Source organism: Archocentrus centrarchus, chromosome 22 (assembly GCF_007364275.1).
Source record: "Archocentrus centrarchus isolate MPI-CPG fArcCen1 chromosome 22, fArcCen1, whole genome shotgun sequence".
NCBI classification, from domain to species: Eukaryota; Metazoa; Chordata; class Actinopteri; order Cichliformes; family Cichlidae; genus Archocentrus; species Archocentrus centrarchus.
In genome coordinates this window covers 1,866,207-1,888,822 of record NC_044367.1, presented here as the reverse complement: position 1 = coordinate 1,888,822, position 22,616 = coordinate 1,866,207, and the positions used below count along the sequence as shown (strand labels likewise).

The 22,616-nt window shown below is 38.9% G+C and overlaps 2 protein-coding genes and 1 long non-coding RNA gene across 4 annotated transcripts; 2 read left to right on the top strand and 1 right to left on the bottom strand.

Annotated features, from left to right (window-relative positions):
- Positions 1-291: 291 nt before the first annotated feature.
- On the top strand, positions 292-4,358 carry LOC115772820 (uncharacterized). The gene is made up of 5 exons (XR_004019051.1): positions 292-585; positions 1,235-1,305; positions 2,955-3,026; positions 4,005-4,068; positions 4,148-4,358. It is a non-coding gene; the product is annotated as an uncharacterized LOC115772820 (long non-coding RNA).
- Positions 4,359-4,445: 87 nt separating this feature from the next.
- Positions 4,446-6,626, top strand: LOC115772819 (uncharacterized). Its single transcript, XM_030719218.1, has 4 exons — positions 4,446-5,140; positions 5,223-5,384; positions 5,465-5,560; positions 5,736-6,626. The coding sequence occupies exons 1-4, from the start codon at positions 4,535-4,537 to the stop codon at positions 6,042-6,044; spliced, it is 1,173 nt and encodes a 390-aa protein (XP_030575078.1). The 5' UTR covers positions 4,446-4,534; the 3' UTR covers positions 6,045-6,626.
- Positions 6,627-10,869: 4,243 nt separating this feature from the next.
- LOC115772582 (hsp70-Hsp90 organizing protein 1) lies at positions 10,870-21,942 on the bottom strand. Of its 2 annotated transcripts, none has more exons than XM_030718915.1 (18): positions 21,801-21,942; positions 21,491-21,543; positions 20,725-20,800; positions 18,539-18,672; positions 18,199-18,282; positions 18,048-18,107; positions 17,745-17,948; positions 17,350-17,544; positions 16,017-16,071; positions 15,831-15,921; positions 15,606-15,747; positions 14,476-14,580; positions 14,092-14,200; positions 13,588-13,825; positions 13,315-13,389; positions 13,072-13,174; positions 12,016-12,122; positions 10,870-11,618 (listed from the first exon to the last, which is right to left on the bottom strand). In XM_030718915.1, exons 1-18 carry the CDS (start codon positions 21,820-21,822, stop codon positions 11,474-11,476), a joined length of 1,998 nt encoding a protein of 665 aa, XP_030574775.1. In that variant the 5' UTR covers positions 21,823-21,942; the 3' UTR covers positions 10,870-11,473. The 2 variants fall into 2 exon arrangements, with proteins under 2 accessions (XP_030574775.1, XP_030574776.1); XM_030718916.1 differs by having other exon boundaries at positions 13,588-13,687.
- Between the last annotated feature and the right edge of the window lie 674 nt (positions 21,943-22,616).

Sequence of the window (22,616 nt, the reverse complement as noted above, 5' to 3'; positions counted from 1 at the left end):
TGCAAAAGACAGAGGAAAGAGTGTTGAAAAATGGACAAATGTGTTGTTTTTGTGGCAATGCGAGAAGGTCTTCTTTAAGCCTCTTCTACCTATAAATCTCCTTTGAATAGTCTCATGATTAATGTTTGTGGATAAGCTTTAAAAAACAATCACAAAGGCTCATATTGTCTTTTAAATGATCCATCAAATTGTCCGAGCATTAAAATTCGTGGGGACCTTCAGGCTTCAGCACACTGTAAAACCCAATGGTGCTTCTTACAAAAATAAGTTAGTTATTTGTACTCAGATCAGCTAAATAGTTAGAGTAACTTTTATAAACTGATTTAAGTAGATCCAAAATGAACAGTTTGTTGTACTAACTCACTTGCAATAAGTACACATCTGTTTATCATTCATTTTGAGTATTGTTGCTTTGACCTGTTTGAGTTGTGATCACTGATTCAGCCCAAAGAAATAAAACCCCTCCTTTTTCTGATGTCATCACTGAGCTTTGTGCACGATGCAAGGTGTTTTGCCCGGACTTGTCCACCATTAGAGGCACGCGACACAGAAGAATTTTAGCGGCTACATTGTGAAAATTACAAGGTAAATGTTTTTTCTTTAATTAATGTAAATGCTTATACACAACTTGCAGGTGAATTTATCAGACTTGCTGATATTGCTGATATGCAGAAAAAAGATTCTTGCAAGCACACGGAGGTAGCTAGCTAGCACACGGAGCTTGCTAGCACAGCTCCCGCCTGGCTTTTTTTGAAGTCCGCCTGTTTTATACAGTGTTTGGTGAAATAGTTGTTAAGTAACCTACCTTTTCAAAGCTACAAAGCATAATGATAAAATAAAGTTCAATTATTTTTAACTAAACTTTCACTAGTCCAAATGTTTAAACAACATGTGTGAAAAACTCAGTGTACAAGCCCAACTGTAAAAAAATTTTAAATATAAGGGTTGGCGGCTTATTTGGATAAAACTGTTGGAGTGGTGAAACGTACTTTTTCAAAGCTTCATGGCAAAAAACTTAAAGTTAAAATTAATGTTTAGTCATAGTTTACCAACCTAAATTGAAAATTTGCTCTTACATAAAACCAAAACTTACTGTTGATAATGTTTTTGAAACTTTTATTATCCAACTTTAGCATTTTTGGGTGTAGTAAGAGTGTAAATGTAAAAATACCGCACTGCTAGCTTTCTGTTCAAATGTCAAATATATTAACATATTTTTTATGTGACATTACAGTGTTTGATAAGAAGCAGCACACACGGAGAGATCATCCACTGCTCTTCTGCCTCTAAAGACAGCCAGTAAAGGTGATATAAAACATTTGACATCTAATTGTGACCCTTTGATCTATGACAAAATGTGGAATTGCAAGTTGTGCAGTTTTTCTACTGCAATAAAAGTCATGTTGCTGAAGCATTATCGGCTTAACCATAGTCAGTACTCTACAATTTCACCTTTGCCCTGTCTCTACAACACCTGCACGTTTAGTACATTCAATTCATTAAAGATACATCTGTCAAGAATACACACTGCTACCCAAAGGAAAGACAGCTCTTATCCAGCTTTTAATGAATATGGATTTTGTTGCCCTGTGTGTAACTTTAAGCAGCCATTCACTGAAAGACAAGTGTTTATCCATCTCAGGGGGCATTTAAAACAGAAAGAAACTGTCCTATGTCCTTTCAAGGACTGCAATTTTAAAACCAATGTATACTCAACATTCAACGCCCACAAATGCAGAGACCACCAAAGTTCAACAAACTATGATGAAGGCATTGTACAATGTGTCATGAATGTAGACCAAAAAGATGAAATGCAGCTTGAATCACTAGAGTCATTACATGAAAATGAAGTGGCATCCACTAGCAGTATCGGTAGACCTGAGGACTTAAAAGAGCAGTTGCAGTACAATCTGGCTGGCTTTTTCTTGAAAATGCAGAGCATTCTCCATGTGTCCCAGAGAGCAACACAGGAGATCATTGAGCATATTGATCATCTGTTTTTGTTATCAGAACCTCTGATTAGAAAATCAGTTGTTGATGTTCTACAGAAGCATAACTGTCCATATACCGACGAACTGGTTGGTGAGATTTGTCAGGTAGTTTCTGATAGCAATGTTTTACACAAATGTGTAACATCTGAAGGACCACTGTCAACAGCTAAGATGAGAAAATCTTACTATGAAGCAAACTTTCCATATGTCAAGCCTGTGGAGTATTTAATTGATTCATCAAAGCACACCTACATATATGTGCCAATTCTTACATCTTTGCAATTGTTGCTGAAAAAAACTGATGTGATTGAAGAAGTTAAACAAGCACCCACACAGACACCTGGACATTTCATGTCATTTTGTGATGGATCCCACTACCAGGAAAATGTTCTACTGTCACAAGAGGGAACAAAACTGTCAATATTACTTTATGTGGATGATTTTGAAATCACAAACCCACTTGGTACCTCAAAAAAATACATAAAGTTTTTGCAGTTTATTGGACACTGGCAAACTTTCCAGTTAAATCCCGTTCTGCTCTCCACTGCACTCAGCTCGCTCTCTTGTGCAATTCTAATGATGTATGCCTTTTTGGATATAAGAAAGTGTTGTCACCACTCTTGAATGATCTGAAAACTCTTGAAGAAGTAGGTGTCTACATTGATACCCTTGGTGAATGTCTTAGAGGCACTGTCTACTCTGTTGTGGCAGATAACCTTGCTGCCCATGGGCTTGCTGGTTTCAATGAAAGCTTCAGGTCTACACATTTCTGCAGGTTTTTTCATGCCACACAAACAGAAATGCAAACAGAAAATGCTGTAACAGGAGATTACGTGATGAGAACAAAAGATTTTCATGATAATCTTGTACATCAGCTTCAGAGCAATGGCAGTGAGGAAAATTATGGTGTGAAAAACAGTTGTGTTCTTTCTGACCATCTCTCCTACTTCCATCCTGTCACAGGCTTCCCACCTGACCTCCTGCATGACCTGTTTGAAGGTGTCATTCCAGTGGAGTTGGCGCATTGCTTAAAAGGTTTGATTTCTAGAAAATATTTTACCCTAGAAGACTTGAACAGAGCAATATTGCGCTTTCCATACCAACATTCTGACAAAGTTGATCGCCCTCATCCAGTACCCTCAAATTTTGCCAGCCGGGGAACCATTGGTGGCAATGGACATGAAAATCATGCCCTGCTTAGACTGTTTCCTCTTCTCATTGGTTCAAAAGTCCCAGAAAGAGACAAATTTTGGGAAGTGCTAATGGACTTAAAGGATGTCGTTCAACTTGCCATGTCCCACACTTTTAATGAAGAGACCATTCAGTACATGGCTTGTAAAATTTTGGAGCACCAACATTTCTTCAAGGAAGTTTTTCCGAATGTTCGATTCAGGCCAAAGCATCATTACATCGAGCATTACCCACACTTAATAAAGTGCTTTGGTCCCTTAGTCCATCTCTGGACAATGAAATTTGAGGGAAAGCATAAGGTTTTCAAAAAAATAATTCATGACACTCACAACTACAAAAATGTGTTAAAAACTTTGGCAGAGCGACATCAGAGCATGATGGCATTTTACTTGTCGTCATCAAAGTTTTTCAAACCACCTGTACAGACATCCAAAATGGAGTCTTTGTACATTGCATCACTACCTGCAGATAGACAATCATTTATCTCAGGTATTGCTGACAGCGACACCATATATGGAACAAAACAAGTAACAATTGATGGTACAAACTTTGTAATTGGCATGTTTGTATGTACTGGTGCTTATGCTGCATTGCCAGAGTTCAAAGAGATTCTAAATGTACTACTCATCAGAAACAACATTTATTTTCTCTTGAAAGACTATGACACATTGTATGTTGAGCACTTGAGGTCATATGAACTAGTGGAGCATCAACCGAAGGGTCATAGTATAAAATCTCTGTGCCAGCTGTCTGACCACATGCCACATTTTGCTTATAAGATTGCAAATGAACTTATTCTAACAACAAAACATTTCATTCCAGTGTCTGACTAAAGAAGCAGAACTGAAACATCAGCAGATCTCCCCAGCCTTCCGCCAATGTAAAGGTAATACATAAGTGGCATTACATGACAACTCAATGTGTGTTGAAATATCACTATAATATTTGAATCCTGTATGTTACAGAAACTACAACCTCAGATGGAGCCAACAGAGAGATTGAAGCTAAGGGTCATCCTTGATCCTGATAATGCTGAAAGACTAATTTTACCATCTTGCCCAAGCAGTGTACAAGCCCTCATAGATGAGATCAGAACTAGGCTAAAGTTGACTTTTGACTTTCGGCTTCAGTTTCACGACCCAGATTTTGGTAATGCATTGTGTAATTTGGTTGAAATAGAACACCTGCCAAGCACAGCATCTGTCAAAGTTGTCAGATTAGTTGAGCTGGACCAGATTTCAATCAGCACTGATGACACAATCATTCTGACTGATAGTACTGATAGCACAGATACACCAGAGCGTATTAGTCGGTGGCCAGAGGTTTTTATTGTTCCAATATTTTCTTATGAGATGGAACATGTGCTAAGGGAAGGTAATGCAGCATATGAAAAAGATGGGACAGTAATTAGACTCCCTAGAGATCAAAAACACAACATACTCGAGACAATGGGGGAAGAAATCTTTAGACTGAAGGCATATCCTAGTAGCACACAAATTGGCAAGGCTGCAGAACCTTTAGTTAGAAAACATCCCTGTTTAAAGGAGAGAAACTCTGACACCGGGTGGGAAGGATGGAAGAATAGTCTGAGACATAAAATAGGAAACCAAAGAAAGAAGTTTGCTAAAGCTGGCATCAAAGATGTAGCTGTAAATTCTGGGAAGCGCAGCAGAACAAACCCAGAAGGAGCTGCACCAAGGGCCAATATTAAAAGACCTAGGAGAGGTGAGGTCAACTTCCTTCCCAGTTATCCTTCTGGAGAAACAAGGGAGTCTCTGGAGACCAGGAGGGTTGAGATGGTTGAGGAGTTCCAGAAGACCTCTGGTGAAAGAGCCATCCCTCTTATTCATCAACACATGATGCGCACCTTTGCCCTCCGGCGTGAAGAGATCATCCCAACTTCTCCTCCTGTGTCAGAACTTAAGGAAAGATGGCCAGCACTCTTTTGTGAGACACAGGTAAGTGCAATAATTTAAATGTAGTGCTTATCAAGTATGCAATGTTTTTTTCATTTTATCCCTTTGTGCTAATTCTCCTCAGCTCTACTGTGAATTTCACCGGATTACCAATCAGCATCTGCCACACGTGTTTTATGCTGCATTGGATGAATATGCTCCTAAGCTGATTGGACTTTACAAAAAAAAGAAAACTGGACGGGTTGGTGAAAAGATGGACCAGCTTATGTTGGCATATGAGAAACAGGTAGTTAAAAAATACATTCACTTTACTGTTAGCATGATAGTTCCCATTGTCATGTTTTATTTATTTTTTTATCCTTTAAGGACAAAAACGACATTCATGCAACAAGAACAGCAGCCCTGGCTGGCCTACCCATTTACCTCAAAGAGGATTCTTCAGGCATTTTCAAAACATGCAAGGTATGTTATACTTGGGGAATACAATAATTTGCCCATTGGAATAAATAAAAAGGTTGTAATGAATAAAGTAAAAAAACAAAAGTAAAAGGTAGCTGACAATGTGTATTTATTCTCACCTTTGTCTTTGACATGGATATTATTGATCAATAATTTTGCAAACTGTGTGACATTTCAGGATGAAATGGAGTTCCATGAAGGTGCAGTTGCTTTGGTTGCTGATGTGGATGAAGAAGAGGCGCCTGCTGGAGTTCCTTTCTCACCACGCCAAGTGTTCATTGTGCTTGAGGATCAGGTTGTAATGACTTATCACTCATGGACTGATGCACTGGTGTGTTTGTTTGGGCTAATCTATGCTCTACATCTGAGCTATCCTGTGAAGTGCATTAGCTTTTTTGAGTTCATTCAAGTAGTGTTGCTGAAGCTCAACGATGAGAGAAAGCAACTTAAACCAAAGTTGCAGACACTGAAAAATGAGCTGGTGTAGATGGGGTTTGTTGTTCACAGGTTAGTACATTCATGCTTGTCCAGGAATCAGTGGTGAATATCTTCAAGTCAATAGTTCTATTTGTTCAGGTGATAAGCTTTCTAAAGTAGGCAATATGCATAAAACTAAAACTAAGGAAAAAGTTCAAACGAATACTTGACATTTCTGTTGTGATTCTGATTTTAAGGCAAACAACTGAGAAGCCACAAGTATCTGAGTATTTTTTTTTCCATGCAGTCTATATTTTTTAGCTAATTTGATGCATTCTTAGCATTTAATTATTGAGATCCTTGTACATCTTAGCTATATTTGTATTTACTATAGATTCATGTCAGTACATTTGAAAGCAAAAAAATAATTGATAATTAGTCAAAATTTATATTTAGAATCCTTATTTTTGAGTTGTGAGATAAGTGCTTGCCATTTTGATTTTGAGGTTTGGGCAAAGCAGTTGAAAAGCCACATATCTTCGTGCAAACTGTTTTACATTTACATTGTTCATCTGAAATGATGCATTCTTACATTATGCATGGATAATTGTTGTTACAGACATCCTTGTAGTTCAGCTGTACTTCCATTTGCTGTAGGTGTATGTCAGTACATCAGAATATTGTGCACAAGTAAAGTAACAATCGTTAATCAAAATTTATCTTAAACTTGTGATGGTTATGGCTGATAGTTAATGACAACTAAACTCATTTGCTTCTAAAAAATTTAAATTATTCTCACTTTGTACAGTATTCAAATTTATTGATGTACACCTAAAGCAATGTTTTATAATCATTTAGAAAATTGAATAATAAACAAATGTTTTATGTATTATTCAAAGTGTCAGGTTTAAAAGACCAAGTTTTGTTTGATAATGGCTTTTGTAGCCTTATTTTATGTTTGAAGCTACATTTTTCCGTTAATAAAATCTCAATGGAAAAAGTCAGTTTGTTGTGTTAATGCTACTCATACAGTTTGGTGCAATCGGTTTCCCCAGTTGGATTGAGTAACTCTATTAGACTTTTAAGTTGTTTAAATAAGAACCATTCAAGTTAATTAAACTTAATTTGAATATGAACATGTAACACTTTTAAATAAGTGTGAATAAATACAGTATTTTAGTCCAACATAGTTAATGATTTAAGTTGCAACATACTAAATAAAATGAGCTAATAAACATATCCAATTGAGCTACCTTATCATAATTGCTTAGGGTTCTTAATACTCTAATCACGTAATTAAATAAACTCAAATATTTTGAGTTACAAAACTTAAATCTATTTGTGCAATCAGTTTCCCCAAACCATTTGAGTTAACTTGACTTGTCAGGTTTTACAGTGCAGGTCTTTCCTTCTTTGGGTGTTTAACTGAAGATTATCACCGATGAGTTTGTCAAGGGGAGACAAAAGACTTTTCCCCTGCTCATTTCTTAGCAATAAATAGTCTTCAAGCAGGAATGACAGTGTGGACAAAAGACTAGGCATTAATTTATCTTCCTTATATGACCCTGATGCAAATGAGGGAAATGAAAGCAAGCAATCAGTTCCCTAATTGGGTTTGTGCTATTTCAACTTGTTAAGGGGGCCTCTGTCTAGATTAAAAGAAAGGTCAGTTTCTCATTGTGGCAGTTACTGTATTCATTTCAGAGTGCGATAAAGGAATCTGCTAAGGGTCTGGAAAAAGTCTGCACTGCAGATGGCTCCCCACGGTGTGAGTCTACCATCACAACATTTTGTTGATCTCAGAATCATGCTTATTACAAAGTCCAAAAAAAAGTAGTCCAAAATTATGTTATATGTCATCGTTTTTAAATGACTTTTCAGTGTTTTAAAATATGTCTCTATGAGTATTGCAAAATCTTCGAATCTTGGGTGTCTCTCAGAAGATGGTTAAACTTGTCAGCAACAACACTCAGGTTGTGACATTTAATCAATGCTCAGTTGGTACCAAGGGGCCCAAAACGTCAAGAAAATATCCCTCACACCAATCAACCACCACCAAACCAGTGATACGAGGCAGGATGGATCCATGCTTTCATGCTGTTTATGCCAAATTCAGACCCTACCATCTGAATGTTGCAGGAAAAACTGAGACTCATCAGACCAGGCAGCTTCTTTCCAGTTTTTTATTGTCCTGTTTTAGTGAACCCATGCAAATTGTAGCCTCAGTTTCCTGTTCCCATGTGGTCTTCTGCTGCTGTAGCCCATCTGCTTTTAGGTTCAGTGTCTTGTGCATTCAGCTGCAAACCTCGGCTGTAACGAGTGGCTGTTTGAGTCCCTGTTGCTTTCCTATCAGCTCAAAGCAGTCTGACCACTGTTCTCTGACCTCTGACAATCAACAAGGCCCAGAGAACTGCTACTCACTGGATATTGTTTCTTCTTTATTGAGCTATACTCTGTAAATCTTAGAGATGGTCATGTGAGAAAAGCCCATCAGATCAGCAGTCGGGCACCAACAACCATGTCACGTTCAGAGTCACTTAAATGTGATGCTCGGGTTGAGCAGCTACGTGCCTAAATGCACTGAGTTGTTGCCTTGTGACTGGCTGATTAGATATTAGCATTAACGAGCAGTTGAACAACTGTAATATGGTGGCTGGTGAGCATATATTGCTAAACCACTAAAAAGGAGCCATCCCTAATCTTTTTCACCAATGTGTGGGTGAATTGTGTTCACACTTGGCAGAATGTAGTTGCAACCCTTCAACTGTCATCAGATATTAATTCATATGTTGCTAAGTCCTGGTTGCTGCACAGACACGCAAGGCATTTCCAACAGAGCCTTAAGCCAGGAGCACTAACAAAGAAGAAAAGCAAGAAACTTGAGCAAAAAAAAAAAAAAAAAAAGTTTCTGTAACCCTTGCAGCAAGAAGCTGACTGAGCTAACTGCAAGGACTTGATGTAAAAATGCAGTGAGGAAAAGTAGGATTTGGACTTTGGTGGGTTGTTCCAAAATCCACACACTGATGTGTTTGTAGTGTCGTTCCTTTAAAGAGGACAAGCACACAGCAGCAGCCTTGCTGGGAAGGTTACGAGGTTCAGGCAGAGGACAGAAAGCTGACTGCCTGCAAAACCTGCAGTGGAGCACTTATTTTGGGTCCCTGTGAAGCAAATCAGAGGGTTGATACACGCGATGAGTCATCTGCTTCTGCGTGCCACATCAATAGTTTATTTACAAGCAGCAATAAACCGCAGAATTAGAATAAAAATTAGATTATGTATCCCTGTGCTAAAAGCAACGCATTCAGTTACTGCAACTGAAACCTCCCCTGAAGGGGAGTGAGGAAGGTTTTTGCTGCATAGCCGTATATCAAAAAGTCGAGTGGGAGAGCAGCGCGTCCTGTGTGCTGGTTCGGTTTGTTACCGTGTTTTCTTGTTCCCTTTTCCTCCTGTTGGGAGGGAGTGAGGTTTCTGTTAAAAGCTCTACAAACCGCGCTGTCTTAACAAGATGCACTTAATCTTCCTGGTGTTTGCTTTAGTTAAGTAAGGGATTGGCTCTGTCCGGACCCGGAGTGGCGGGATGTTGATTCCAGCCCGTTTGTGAACCCTGACCTCTTATCAGACTTTATCTGCATTTAAACAGATTTCTCACGGGGCAAAGCCAAGCGCACCAGTAAGATTAAATATAGACCCATTTTGCAAGTTGTTAATGTATCAACTGCATGTCAGAGTGCTGCTTAAGGGTTCAACCAAAGTTCATGTTATTGGTATTTCAGGCCTTTCATGCTCCCAAATCTCACACAGATCAAAAGGGCTTCGTGAGGTATGCCACCATCAGCCAATTAATGCCCACGAGTGCAGCTGTTCTACCTGCAAGGTCGAGACTAAGCACTTTTTTATTAAGCAGCTAAATGCCTTAAACTTTTTTTTCCTCTATTAGTTTTTAGGTAATTCCTCAGCTCTTTGGGAAGCTTTGAAGGTTTTGTAATTCACACCCCAAACATTGTGTAACAGGAGTCACAAAAGTGACCTTGAACTGCCTGAGTCAAATAACAAACATACTGGGTCTTAGCAAAGCGGGATCTACACAAATCCCACCCACATTATAAGCTCAGGCAGCCTGAAGTGAGGTATTTTAAGCTTAGAAGAATCTTGCTTTTGATAAAAACTCAAGGACAATGGTTACTTATCATTTCACTGAAACTCAGCGACTTAGGCTGACTGAGAAGGGCTTCTAAACACAATAAAAATGCAACAGGATGCACTGCTGCTGTGGCTGGAATTGAAATTTATGATTCTTTAACAGACAGTGAAAGATCACTTGGACTCTAATCTTCTAGTCGTGGCTTTTCCCCCTTCCTCACATCCAAAACTAGAGGGGGAGTGAGACAACCAAGATCCCGGTCAGATAGACTGGTACCTACACAGGGCTTTCCTTTGAACCTGAGCACACAAACTAAAAGCGCCATTCATGTATTCATACAGCGCTTTATTCTTTATCCTTTAAGACCTTTCCAACTACCCCACACACACACACACACACACACACTGAGGGGTGCATTTGGCACAAGTTTGGGTTCAGTATCTTTCCCAGAACATGGCAACGTGTGGAGTTAGGGACTGAAGCACCACCCTTCCAGTCAGTAGATGTTTCACTCCATCTCCTGACCATGATCATGAATGACAGTGAATCAGAAAATTATTATTGTTTGTGTCTTTTTTTTGGCATTTCTTTGTTATAATGTTATAAAAGTGTTATTTAGAATATGCTCTGTGAAAAAGGGGAAGCTAAAGTTTAGTCTACAACTTTTTGAGCTTTTGTGTTTTTTCTATTCAGCTCATTCTTTGATATAATTTACATACTTACCTTTATAGACATGTTTGATTATGTTTTTTCCTTTTTTTTTTTTTTTTACAACAATGCTCCTATACAAACATAACTATACTTAAACAAATTCTCCCACAGAAGGGGCAACACAAACCTTTTAATGTTCATACCAACAGAATCCAACCGTTGATCAGTCCACACACACACACACTCACACACAAACTGCTGCCCAGCAATAAGACATTTACAAAATGAAACGCAGCACATTAAATGTGCCAGTAAAATAACCATGCAGGAATCACAGCCTTTAAAACGAAAGCAAAGAGTTTGCAGCCCTAAAGTTCAGAGCTAAATATAATGCTGCCACCTAGTGTTCAAACCAACAGAAAAATCTGTTAAATCTAATTTAAATAATGAAAACACAACAAACTAAAAGTCAAATCTATAACCAGATGGAATCAACAATTCCCAACAACACCCCATTGCCAACGAGTGCTTAGTGCTAGAGGCACATTTTATATGCAACCCTAAGAAGGCACATGAATAATTACAATAACTGCAGCACTATATAGACTGATGTCTCATTTGGACACATACAGTCATGGTGATGCACAGAATTCCCAAAAATTCAATTCCAAACTCTTTTTGTTGTCGTCGTTTATACGTTTGTGTGATCATTTTTGATTTGCTGCATGCAGTCCCAGCCTGCTGGTGAATTTGTCCCTGTCAATGTTCTTGTGCTCTGGGACGTGTCTGAAGGTGCAGTCCTGCCTCGTACATCCTGTTGTCCTCCAGAAAAAGCACTCCTTCTTGTAGGTGCTACGACATGAAAAATTATGTCAGTCAAAGATTAATTTTTAGGGAATTATGAAATTTATTGTAGATTATGCTTTTCTTTTAAGTTTTCTTTAAAAGGCCAAAAATGACAGAAATGAAAAGGCTCTTTTCCGTGTCTTAATACATAAAATAAACCATGCATGGAATTAGTATTATTTTTTTTTTATAAACAGAAATGTAATGGCATTCTGGTACTTTGCCCAAGTATGCTGTAAAATAATCTCATCACAAACCTGTAACTGCAGGAGTTAATAAATCACCAGTTCTCATTTGTCTCAATCCATAAAAGCAAAGTAAAATCAGAACTTATAACAGAAGTGAAATGGTGCTTTGTTTTTTTTTTCTTTCAATAAGCAGGAGAACAATAACTTGCTCTTACCTGGGGCGTGGGCAGCGGTCAGTAGCTGCTGATTTGGACACACCGAGCTCGGGGTGGATTTTGTAGGGGTATCGCACCGTCAGCGGAGCCCCCTCGAAAATAATTCCCTGAAACGTGACCAGAAGGTTAACCATTAATCATCGATTAATGGGATCATTTTCTTGAGTAGTTTATAAAGGATTTATCATTTGGCGTGCCAGATGTCAGAACAGGTGACGGAGCTGATCAGAAACAACACCAGTATGCTCACTCTGAGTTAACGGTTTACTCTGGTAATGAGGAAAAAGCCATCAACGGAGATCAGATCCTAGCATCATATCATAAGCTTCATCATATCAGCAAACCTCAACTTTTTTAATCTTTGTGCCCGAGTTTACCGCCTGTTATATAATGTCTGTGGTGCAACTTAAACAGTAGCTAAAATTAACATGTAACCTATGATGACCATTACTATGTTTTCCAGTGTAATCAATAAAAAAAAAAAAAAAAAAAAAATACACCCATTGCACTGAGTTAACCCTGTTTGCTGTTTGTCACATGAAAAAACAAAGATTTAACATTTCTGTGACTTTGACCTCTAGGAGTTGATCTCTGCCTAGTGTGTTGATATGGAGAATAATCATGCAAGGTTTCAACAAAATCCTTCAAGCTGTTTTTTTTAACTATGGACATGAAAAACTTAAACAAATCCCAACCATGCTTTGGTCATAAGCTATCTGCCCACGAAGTTTGGTAAGTGTAGGTCGAACGGTTCTTGAGTTATTGAGCAGATACTTAAATGCCTGCCATGGGTGTTCACATAATAGTCTTTTGACGGGCGTACAAAAAAGGCTACACCAACAGGTGAGTGCCGTGTGCACGTGGTGTGTAGCTGCCATAGAGATATACTCTGTAATGCAGCAAAACAGACCAGTTGTATTTTAAGTATTCATATCTTTTAAAAATAAACTAAGAGTGTACCAGAGATGTCTGCAGCATCTGCATTCACTGGACTTCAGATTGACACGAGTTAAATGCCTGAATGTAAATAATGACTCAGTGCAAATGGATACATACATTAATACACTGGATAGCTTTATCACAGTCCTCCTTTCTGGTGTAGTTCACAAAGGCACACTGCTGCTCCAGCAGCATCTTGATGCTGTAGACGGTCCCAGCTCTGAGAGGGAGAGAGTGCTGAAATGATCAATGAACTCACTCTTTTTTTTTTTTTTAAGCAAAGATGTCAAAAAAATTTCCTGTTTCAAGCTTACAGCAAACAACACGGCCAAAGGAGTCAATAAGACTGTCACAGCTCACCTGCTAAAGAGCTCGTGGAGTTTTACATAGGTGACAGTCGGGGCCAATAATCCAGTCCAAACAGGGAAAAGCGCTCTTTAAAGAAAACAGCAGGAATACAAATATTCAGTTTCAAATTCTTATGCACTTTGGACTCACATTAAAATAAGTTAACTCTTCAACATTATACATTTTTTTATTTGATCTTTACTCCAAGTACTTCTGCACAAACTGTTAAAGCACATCTTTTTGTTTTAATTTTTAATTTTCACGTGCACATCAAGGAGGACTTACGGTTTTACAGCACTCCTGGGGCGAGGGGTCGGCGACTGAGACTTCACTCTGCTTTGGCCCAACGCATCAGATTCTCTCGCCTGCTGCGTTCGAGGGCGGCCTGTTTGTAGGACAGTCCACTCGCCCACATCATCATTGCTATCATCATCATCATCATCATCATCATCATCATTATCATCATCATCATCATCTGCTGGCTGGTCTGCTTGGTCTCTACTGGTTGCATGAGCTGTACAAACTGAACAAACAGTACAGCTGTGCTCACACGAAGCTGAACTTTAAACATTTTGTGATTTCATTTCAGCAATTTTGGTGACACACTCTCCTCTTACATGCAGTATAGATTATCAACACTTTTTACAGAGCCAGCTGTTGAGGAAGCATTTATTTATGTGCTTGATTAGCAAAAACATTAACTGAACCCACTGAATCATGGGGATCTCTTTAAATACCAGGACATCGCTGTCATCATTATAACTTTGAGAAACATTTTGTGACATTTACCTCCAGGACCTGTGTTAACCTCACTGGAAAACAGAGCCTCCACAGCTTCCTCTAATGTGCCGTGAGTTTTCAGGGCCTCGGAGCTCTGTGCCCAGCTGAAGCCCATTTCCTGAAGTGATACAAACACACAGACACGAATACCTTTTCTTTATTAGTCTTACATATACAGACACAGGCAACACTGATGTATCCTAAACAAGCTCTGCATATGAAACAACTGAAACCACTGAGAAAAAAAAAAATAAGGAAACCAATGAATCAGACGTCTTCTTAAGCAGTGAGAGTGTTATTATTGTTGTGAAGTCTATGCTTCCTGTCTGCTTTGGTAGATGTCTTTTTTTTGTTTGTTTTTTGGCATTTCCATTTTTGCGAAGCTCCTCCTACCATGAGGTGCAAAGTCTGTGCTCGTTTCAGCTCCTGTGCAGCTTCGGCACTTGTACTTTCCAGCTTCAGGACCTCTTTGTAGATCAGCGAGGCTTCGTAGTATCTCTGGAAATAAAGCCAAGGAAGAATCACAGGCCAACGGTTAGGATTCAAAATACTAGACAAATGTGACAAAGTTGGGATTTTACGTCAAGTTACAGGTTTTGATTGTGTAATAATGCGATCCTACGAGTTTTCAGTTTGCAGTCAGCATGCTCAAGGAGGTGTTGGTTCAATTGCATGGCATTTTGGAGGATGCCGTTTATTACTGTTTAATAGCAGGGAGGGCTATAACACCTGAGCATAATGCAATGCCCCTGGGAAACCTGCAGTTCCTCTGTTGGCCACTTGAGGGTGGCTCGAAAAGTGAGTCCCTTCCTGAAATATTTCAATATTAATGCCCATCGTTAACATCAACATTAAAAATATATTTACAGCCTGGAACAAAAACCTGTTCTGTGTACACTGATAGTCCCCCCCCCCTCATAACAACTCTACGGTGAGTGACTGTTTTGTTTTTGTTGTGTTTTTTAAATGTAACTCATCTGGACTGAGGGTTGTTGCCATCTGACAGGTGTAGGGACGCAGGCTGTTATAGCCAATCCTTGTCAGCCAGGGCAATTTCCCCCTACATGATAGGGAATTTTTATATAACTCACCCATTTAATTTATATTAAGAATAATTTTATGTATATTTAAGGACTGTCAGCTACGTTGACAGGTGGGAGCTGACACAGATGGGTGAAGCTGCTAGCTGACGGTCTTTTGTGGTGTCGACCTTCATGAAGGTAAATGTTTTTGCAGGGCTGCATCAGTGAGTGCAAAACTGACAGCACACTGCATAGTTTATCCGCCACAACTATGAAAAAAAAAATCCATGACTTGAAACTAAAATAGGCAGCAATAATCTCACACTGTTCTACAGAGCTGATACTTTATTCATCAAAACGTCAAATCAGTCGAGACAAGCTGCAACCTTTATAACCACTAAAATATCACTAAGAATTCAAAGCATCTGAAAGCACTAATAACAGAAAGCATTAGAAGCAAAATATAAACTGTGTTAACTGGATAGACAGGCAACAATTTACCTTGAGGCCACAGAGAGCTTTTCCTTTCCTAAATAAACCTTTTATCCAGTTTGGTTCCATGGAGAGTGCGAGGTCAGCATCCCTCAGAGCACTTTCATACTGCTGCAGTCGTTCAAAACAGAGGGACCGATTTCCAAATAACCTGAAACACAGTCAACAAAATTTATGGCCACAGTAACGCCTACTGGGAGTTTTAATGAAGTCAATTTAAGTTCATGTTCTTACTTAAATTCCTTTGGGTTGAATTTAATAGCTTCAGTGAAACAATTCACTGCCTTCTCATACTGCCCAGAGGCAGCCAAACGATTTCCTATATCTGGAAAAGAGAGGAAGCGCCGTTGTGTCCTGTTCGTATTTTGACATTTTTGTTTTACATTAGGTTCTCAATGATTAACTGCTGATGCCACTTACTGGCAAGATCGATGCTTCTCTTTGCATACTCCTCTGCTATGGGAGCCACTGATTTCTGTTACAAAAGAAGTTTTAGACTGAGAAATATACTGGAAACTACTTTCTGTCATATGTGATCACTTTAAGGACTGATCAATAGATAAAGATTAAAAAGTCAGACTTTGAATTTTTTGTTTTAAATCTTCATTATTTCTAAACTGATGACATTTTCTTAAAGTTACTGATATATTAACAGAAACTAAAGAAACTCAGATTTAGTTTACTTCTGATATGACTTATGCCAAAGTTACACAGGCCTAGAGACTGGTTGACAACCACCTGGCAACCACTGGTCATTAGGGGAAAAGACTGGAGTGGCTACTGGAGCTTTCTGGCAATCGTAGAATTGATTGCTAAAGTCCCATTCATGCAGGCCCAGAGACCAATCGGTGACCCAATGGCAATCGCCAGTTGCTAGGTAAAAGTGCAACCGCGACTGCATGTGCAGGCAAGCCAGGGTTGCGAAACCCAGTTTCACAACAAAGATGGACCAACACCCTTTTCCACTGCAGTCTGCCCCAGCTTTCTCCTCCTGAGCATAGGTGCCTGCACACTTTGTCCAGTGAGGGCTTTAAGCATTTATACTGAAAGGACAAAGTCCTTCAAGAGGTCTGATCAGACTAATTCTATGCTCAGATAACAGCCAGTTGTTCAGATGAGCTTGTCTGGCAATATGGGAATATCTACATATCCCAATGAGATATAGAGACGAATGTTTGACAGAATTTGAGGTTGCTTATCTCGTAACCCCTGTTCTCTGATAATGATCGAGGCATCTTACCAGGTCAGTCTCCTTGTATAAACCAAGGAAGAAGTGATCTCAAATAAAGAATGACGCAGAGGGAAAAGTTCCTCATAGTGAGACATTCGTGTTATCAGAGAACAGAGGTTACAACATAACCTCAAGTTTGCATGGAAGATGCCAACTTGTCTCCAAACACTCAAACTACTCGCCAAGTGGTAATAAAACTGTAAAAAGTGCTTACTGCTGCCAGGCGAATCATCTCCATTTCCCGCCTGCATCACTTTTTCTAAGTTCCCCTGCAGCTCGGAGAATAAATGATGAGTGCTTACAGGCAAATCTGCGTTTTTGATACCAACTACAGGCAACCACAGTAATCTATTAGCAACCAAAGCATCACAAGGAGGTTTCTGGTACAGCACCCACTTTGTAGCTGATTTCACATGGTCGTTGCCAGGGATCACCAACTAGTCTCTAGGCCTGCATGACTGAGGCCTTAGGAGCAATGGACTTGAATTTTGACCTAAAAGAATATGTTTACAAGATTCCCACCTGTTTATTGGTTTCAGGTTTCTCTTTCTTTCTAACATCAGGCTTCTCAGCAATTTCTGGCTTTTCCTCTTCAGGCTGTTGAACAGCAAGTAATTTACTTTCCTCCTTTGTTCTTCCTTTTTTAGGATTCTGGATCCACGTTTCCTCAGGCACCAATTTAGCAGAAGAATCATATGAATTATTTAAATCCAAATCCTACAGAGGATAAAACAAGGTGGTTGTTTTGGGGACAGTCATCTGCAAGGTGTTGCTGTGAAGAGCTTGTCATTTTTAAAATTAGCATGAAAAATACTGTTATGTCTTTGCATATAATAAAATACTGTAAAACTTCTACCACTTGGTTCCCCAGTCCATTAAAAGAAAACAAAAAGCAGAAATGTAAAACTTTGACAGACCTTTTGGCTCTCTTCTTCGGTCTCTTTCATCTTCATAAGACTTTTTTCTGCAGTATTAGCACTGCTCTCCTCACATCCAGCTGCCTCAATTGCCTTTTGATTGTTATCAGTTTGTGAAGATTCAGTTGTTTCTGCATTACTTTCAATTATAGTGTTGTCGTCGTCTTCTTTTTCCGAGGAGTCTGACTTGCCTTGTTCTTCATCCTGAAATAACAAAAATGCCGTTAAAATCAGCACAGATTTAAAAAATGCCAGACTAACACTTGTACTTGTGCATGTATACAAGAATCAAAATGGACTCACAGGTGAACCATCTTTAACTACTGCATTCTCCTTTTCGAGTCGCTTCTTTTCTTTTTTACGCTGCAACAAAAGACAGAAAACTGCTGTCAAAGAAAAACAAAACGCCAACGTTGAGAGAATGTTAAATTCTAACAATTATGCATATGCGGACCATTTTTTTACGCTTGTTCTTCTTAGTTTTCTCCTTACGCCGTTCCTCTTCCTCTATTAATTCCTTTGCAATTTTATCAGCCTCCTGATGGAAAAAAGGCCGTGTCAACCAGTGTTCCAATAAATTCACAATACAGATTAAAAATCACACTAAGAGTGCACACAGGATAAATTGCTTGATGTAAAATTTTCATTTTGAGGATAAAAAAAAAACTATTGCTTAAAGTTTCTGAAGTTCTTCAGTGTAGACCGAAAGTAATGTCCTATTACAAACCACGGACCAATACTAAAGAGGCCTTCTCTTGTTTCACTTTCCAACAAATGCAACTGAAGGGTGATACCTCATCAGTGAGCTGTTTTATTTGTGGATGTGGTTCTAAAGTCCTGCTGGCAGTCCTGCGCGGATAAAAACGATCATCATCGTCATCATCGTCATCTGAATAAATGATGTCATTCTCCAAGGGGAAATTGAACCCTGCAAGTTATAAAAGACAAATACAAAAATGAGCATTCTTTAACTCTAGTTCTTTGATCGTCGGTCAGATCTAGTTTATCTCAAGTAGACTAGATTTCAGTCATTACTGCAAACAGAGGCAAGGATCTGTTCATTTCTTGTCTTCTGAAAGTTCTTCAATATCTGTTAATGCATCTATCAAACATTGGAGAACAAGTAGCATTTATACTTTGGACATGCAGTTGCAAGAAAACCCTTTGGAATTACCAAGATTTCTGCATTGATTAGTTATAAAAATATGGTCCAATGGTCATACAGACAAACACAATCTGAGTAAATTAATAACACAAACAATTTCACTTTTTGAGTCTTTATTACCCACCAAGGACTCTGATGTTCTAATTAAAGACATAAGACTGGCTGCAGTTTTGCTTCACATTATAAATAGAAGTCATACAAATTCAGAGTGGTTGGTTTGTAAGCCAAGCACAGGACATTAGACGAAGCATCTCATAAACACACAAAGATCAAAAAGGCTCCACTAGCCCCAGGTGATTGTCACTCCACAATAACACCAATAAGTGGAGAAAATTCATTCCCCTCAGGGGTGGTGGTTGTGCATCACACCAAGTTCCCAATGTTCCTAGGAGAGACAAGGTGAAGTAACAAAGCAACACAAAGTAAATCATGCCAACAACATGCTGAGCGCAAAAAAAGAAAAAAAACACATCAGACTCCTGAATATAACCAAACTGAGATGCTGCAGCATCACCAGAAGAGGGCAGTCTAATCAACACCTCCTGAACTACCGAGTAACTGAAACACTTAAAAAAAAAAAAAAAGTTCCTCCACGCTGCTGTGAAAGTCTCATAAGCAGCTACAGGAAACATCTGCTGCAAGAGAGTCTCCTATGAGTTACTAAATTCATCATTGCACTTAGTTGTTTCCTTTATTGCACTGAGTGCCTATACTTGATAAACACATGAAGTAACTGTTTTTGTGTTCTCAATTTAACCAGATGGGTTTTTTGGTCTATAATAGGAGTAGGTGATATGGTAAAATTATATCACAACATTTAAAATGTGTATCAAATACTTATTTTCCCCTCTGTATTTTCACCTCACTCTTTTTCAATAAGCTACTGTCACTGATGACAGCAGCATTATTGCACCATAATGCTACTGTCACTGATGACAGCAGCATTATGGTGCAATAACAGTGACACAGCATAAGCCAAAATTAAGCACAAACATGGCCTTAGGTAGTGTTTTCCTTAAAAATTGTAAATAAAAGTATAAAAAACCTGTTATAATACACTTTAGTTTAACAATAACTAAAGTTAATGTAACCTTTTAACGCTTCAGGAGCTGCACAATGTTGTCACATAGTATCTCCTCCTCCTTCTTAGCCTGATCGTACTCAACGGTGTGTTTTTGCCTTAAGTCTTGAACACGTTTGTTGTTTCCACCTTTAGCAGGAACAGTTTTCCTGCATTTTTTTTTCAAAAGCATTGTTTTTTGTTAGACTGTTGAAGTAGCTCCCTGACATGTGGCTCTAACTCTCAGACAGGCGTGTCTCATTGTTGTAGGGAGTATAAACACATGGTGTTGCTATAGCATTTACATTGTAATATGGCATTTTTATAGCATGTCAGAATTTATACCAGTATTATTGCAGACAATATAATAGGGCACAGCCCTATTCTATAATTGTGGCTTTGCTGTCAATGAGGTCACATTGTATTAAACACTCTAGAGATCCTGGCAATTCCAAAGGGTTCAAACTTTTTCTTGAAACTGTTTACGGTTCAACAAGATCAATGTCTGACATATCTTCCCATTTCTTCAATTTCTCTTCCAAAAAGGTAAAACTTGTATGTTCAGTGTTTGCTCGCACCTCTATTAAAGCTTAGATTATTCAGCACTGCACTTGCATCAAAACCAACCCATGACCAATCTCAGTATAAATATTTCCAGAACAGAAAGGCTTAAAATTACAGGTACAGTCATGTTTCCATACAAAGGCTTGATTTCAACGTAGTCTAAATCCTCTTTAAAATAGAAAATGTTTTACCAAAAAGGGCAGGCCCGATGGCGTTCAGGAAAGAGCCCGAAGAATCGCGTCCACTCAGGTAATCTACCATCGATTCCTAGAAAGAAGAAACAGTCACCATCCAACAATGTACAGTCTGCTGTATGACAGTTAAACAGCAGCTGTGTGTTCCCTTGTTTTATGTCATTATGAGTTTATTACCCCCATCAACGTCATCTTCATTACATCTGACTGTTGAGGCTTAGTACTGTACAAAAATCTTGAGCCACCCTTCATTTCTTTATATTTTTCTCTTGTACCAGACCATTTTCAGGCAAACACAGAAAAAAAAAAAAAAACTATCAGTCATGAATTGGCCTCCCTGGAGCCCGGACCTCAACATTACTGAAGCAGATGATAGAAAACAGACCAAAAGGCAGAAACATCCACAGAAGAGCTTTGAATGTCCTTCAAGAAGCCTGGAGAACTGGTCCTGAAGGCTGCTTCAAGAAATCACAAGAAAGGATGCAAAATAAAAACAAACACTTTTTTTTCACAAGCCAAACGTAAGGAAATGAGGAGTGGTTCAAGCCTTTCATACAGTACTACAGTACTTCTAAGTGAGTACTTGTTAAAGAAATACAATTATTCTGAATACAGTGTTCTCCTTCTGAAAGCCTGCAAAGTGTGAACATTCATCTGTTTTATTACGTGCTGGCTAACCAGCAGCACCACACCTAACATCCTAAATAACCTGTTCTGCCACAGCAGCAATAAAAGCGCGTTTTATCGCTTCAGTGATACTCACGTGTGTCCGCATCAGCCTCGAGTTTTCTCGAATTCTGGGTACGGCCGTCCCACCTAACAGACAAAGGGTGACACAAATACATGTTTAACTAATGCAAGACTAGAAGCAACGTTCAAAGTTAAAGTCACTGGTCTTGGTGATAGAAATCACAGCAGCGTCACTTTCGTGCTCCTGAAAGCCACAATATTATGCGGCTAGCTGGTGAGCTAAGCAGCGACATGTAAGCTCACACATGTTAATTTCCTGGTAAATGAAACTCCCTGGTGATGAGGATACCCTGCTGAGAAATCTGTCATCGCTGTATTTTTACCTTTAACAATTTTCCTTTGCATGCTATAAACTTATGTCTCTGAAGTGTCGTCCAGCCGCTGTGTTTATACGCGTCTCCGCATAAGCAAATTCTACAGTACAATGATCCCTGCTTCCTACTTGTCCTGCTTCTGCGCTTCCTCTTCTTTGACGTTTTTACGCCAGCTTTCATCCCTGATGTTACATTACTGCCATCGTGTGGTACCAGCTCTTTTTGTGTGTGTTGTTCAACTTGGGAGAGAAATAACATTATGGAGCTTATTGAGGTTAAGCGCCTCTACAAGTCACAAGCGTCAGCTCATAAAAATACAACTTAAAACTGGTTCTTTGCAGAGTTGTCTGTCATGTGTAGACCTAACACCAGTTCATTCTTTGAGTTAGGTGCCTTTTTTATGCTTGAATGAGTCATAGGTCTGTATTTAATGGCTTAACAAGCAATTTTTTCCTCTGTGAAAATGATCAAGTATAAGGAAAAACCTTTAACGACTTTCAGAATGCCTGGACAGCTACTAGTATTCGAAAAGGGCAAGAAAGCCTGGCTCCTTGGACGCAAAATAAACGAGGATGGCTCACAACTTGCACATTTGCATAATCTACTTTGTAATGTGAAAAGGACTGTATATAATTGGCTTTGTAATTTTATAATCTTTTCTTTTAGATACATGCATAACAATGTCCATTTCAGTGCTGGTCTATATAGTGAAATCAGTTCATGATTTCAGTTGCTCAGTTTTTAGAGGCTTGACTTTCCGTGACAAAAAGCCTTCACATACCTTCTAGAAACTACACCAACTAAAAGAAATATATGACATCGTTT

What these genes read in the sequence shown, in the direction of transcription:
- LOC115772819 (XM_030719218.1), top strand. Translation starts at nt 4,535, where the DNA reads ATGGAACATGTGCTAAGGGAAGGTAATGCAGCATATGAAAAAGATGGG. An exon ending in CACTCTTTTGTGAGACACAG is followed by an intron (nt 5,141 to 5,222) that starts GTAAGTGCAATA and finishes AATTCTCCTCAG; the next exon opens with CTCTACTGTGAATTTCACCG. An exon ending in GCATTTTCAAAACATGCAAG is followed by an intron (nt 5,561 to 5,735) that starts GTATGTTATACT and finishes GTGACATTTCAG; the next exon opens with GATGAAATGGAGTTCCATGA.
- LOC115772582 (XM_030718915.1), bottom strand. Translation starts at nt 21,822, where the DNA reads ATGCAAAGGAAAATTGTTAAAG. An exon ending in TTCAACCCAAAGGAATTTAA is followed by an intron (nt 15,748 to 15,830) that starts GTAAGAACATGA and finishes ACTGTGTTTCAG; the next exon opens with GTTATTTGGAAATCGGTCCC. An exon ending in GACCGCTGCCCACGCCCCAG is followed by an intron (nt 11,619 to 12,015) that starts GTAAGAGCAAGT and finishes TTCATGTCGTAG; the next exon opens with CACCTACAAGAAGGAGTGCT.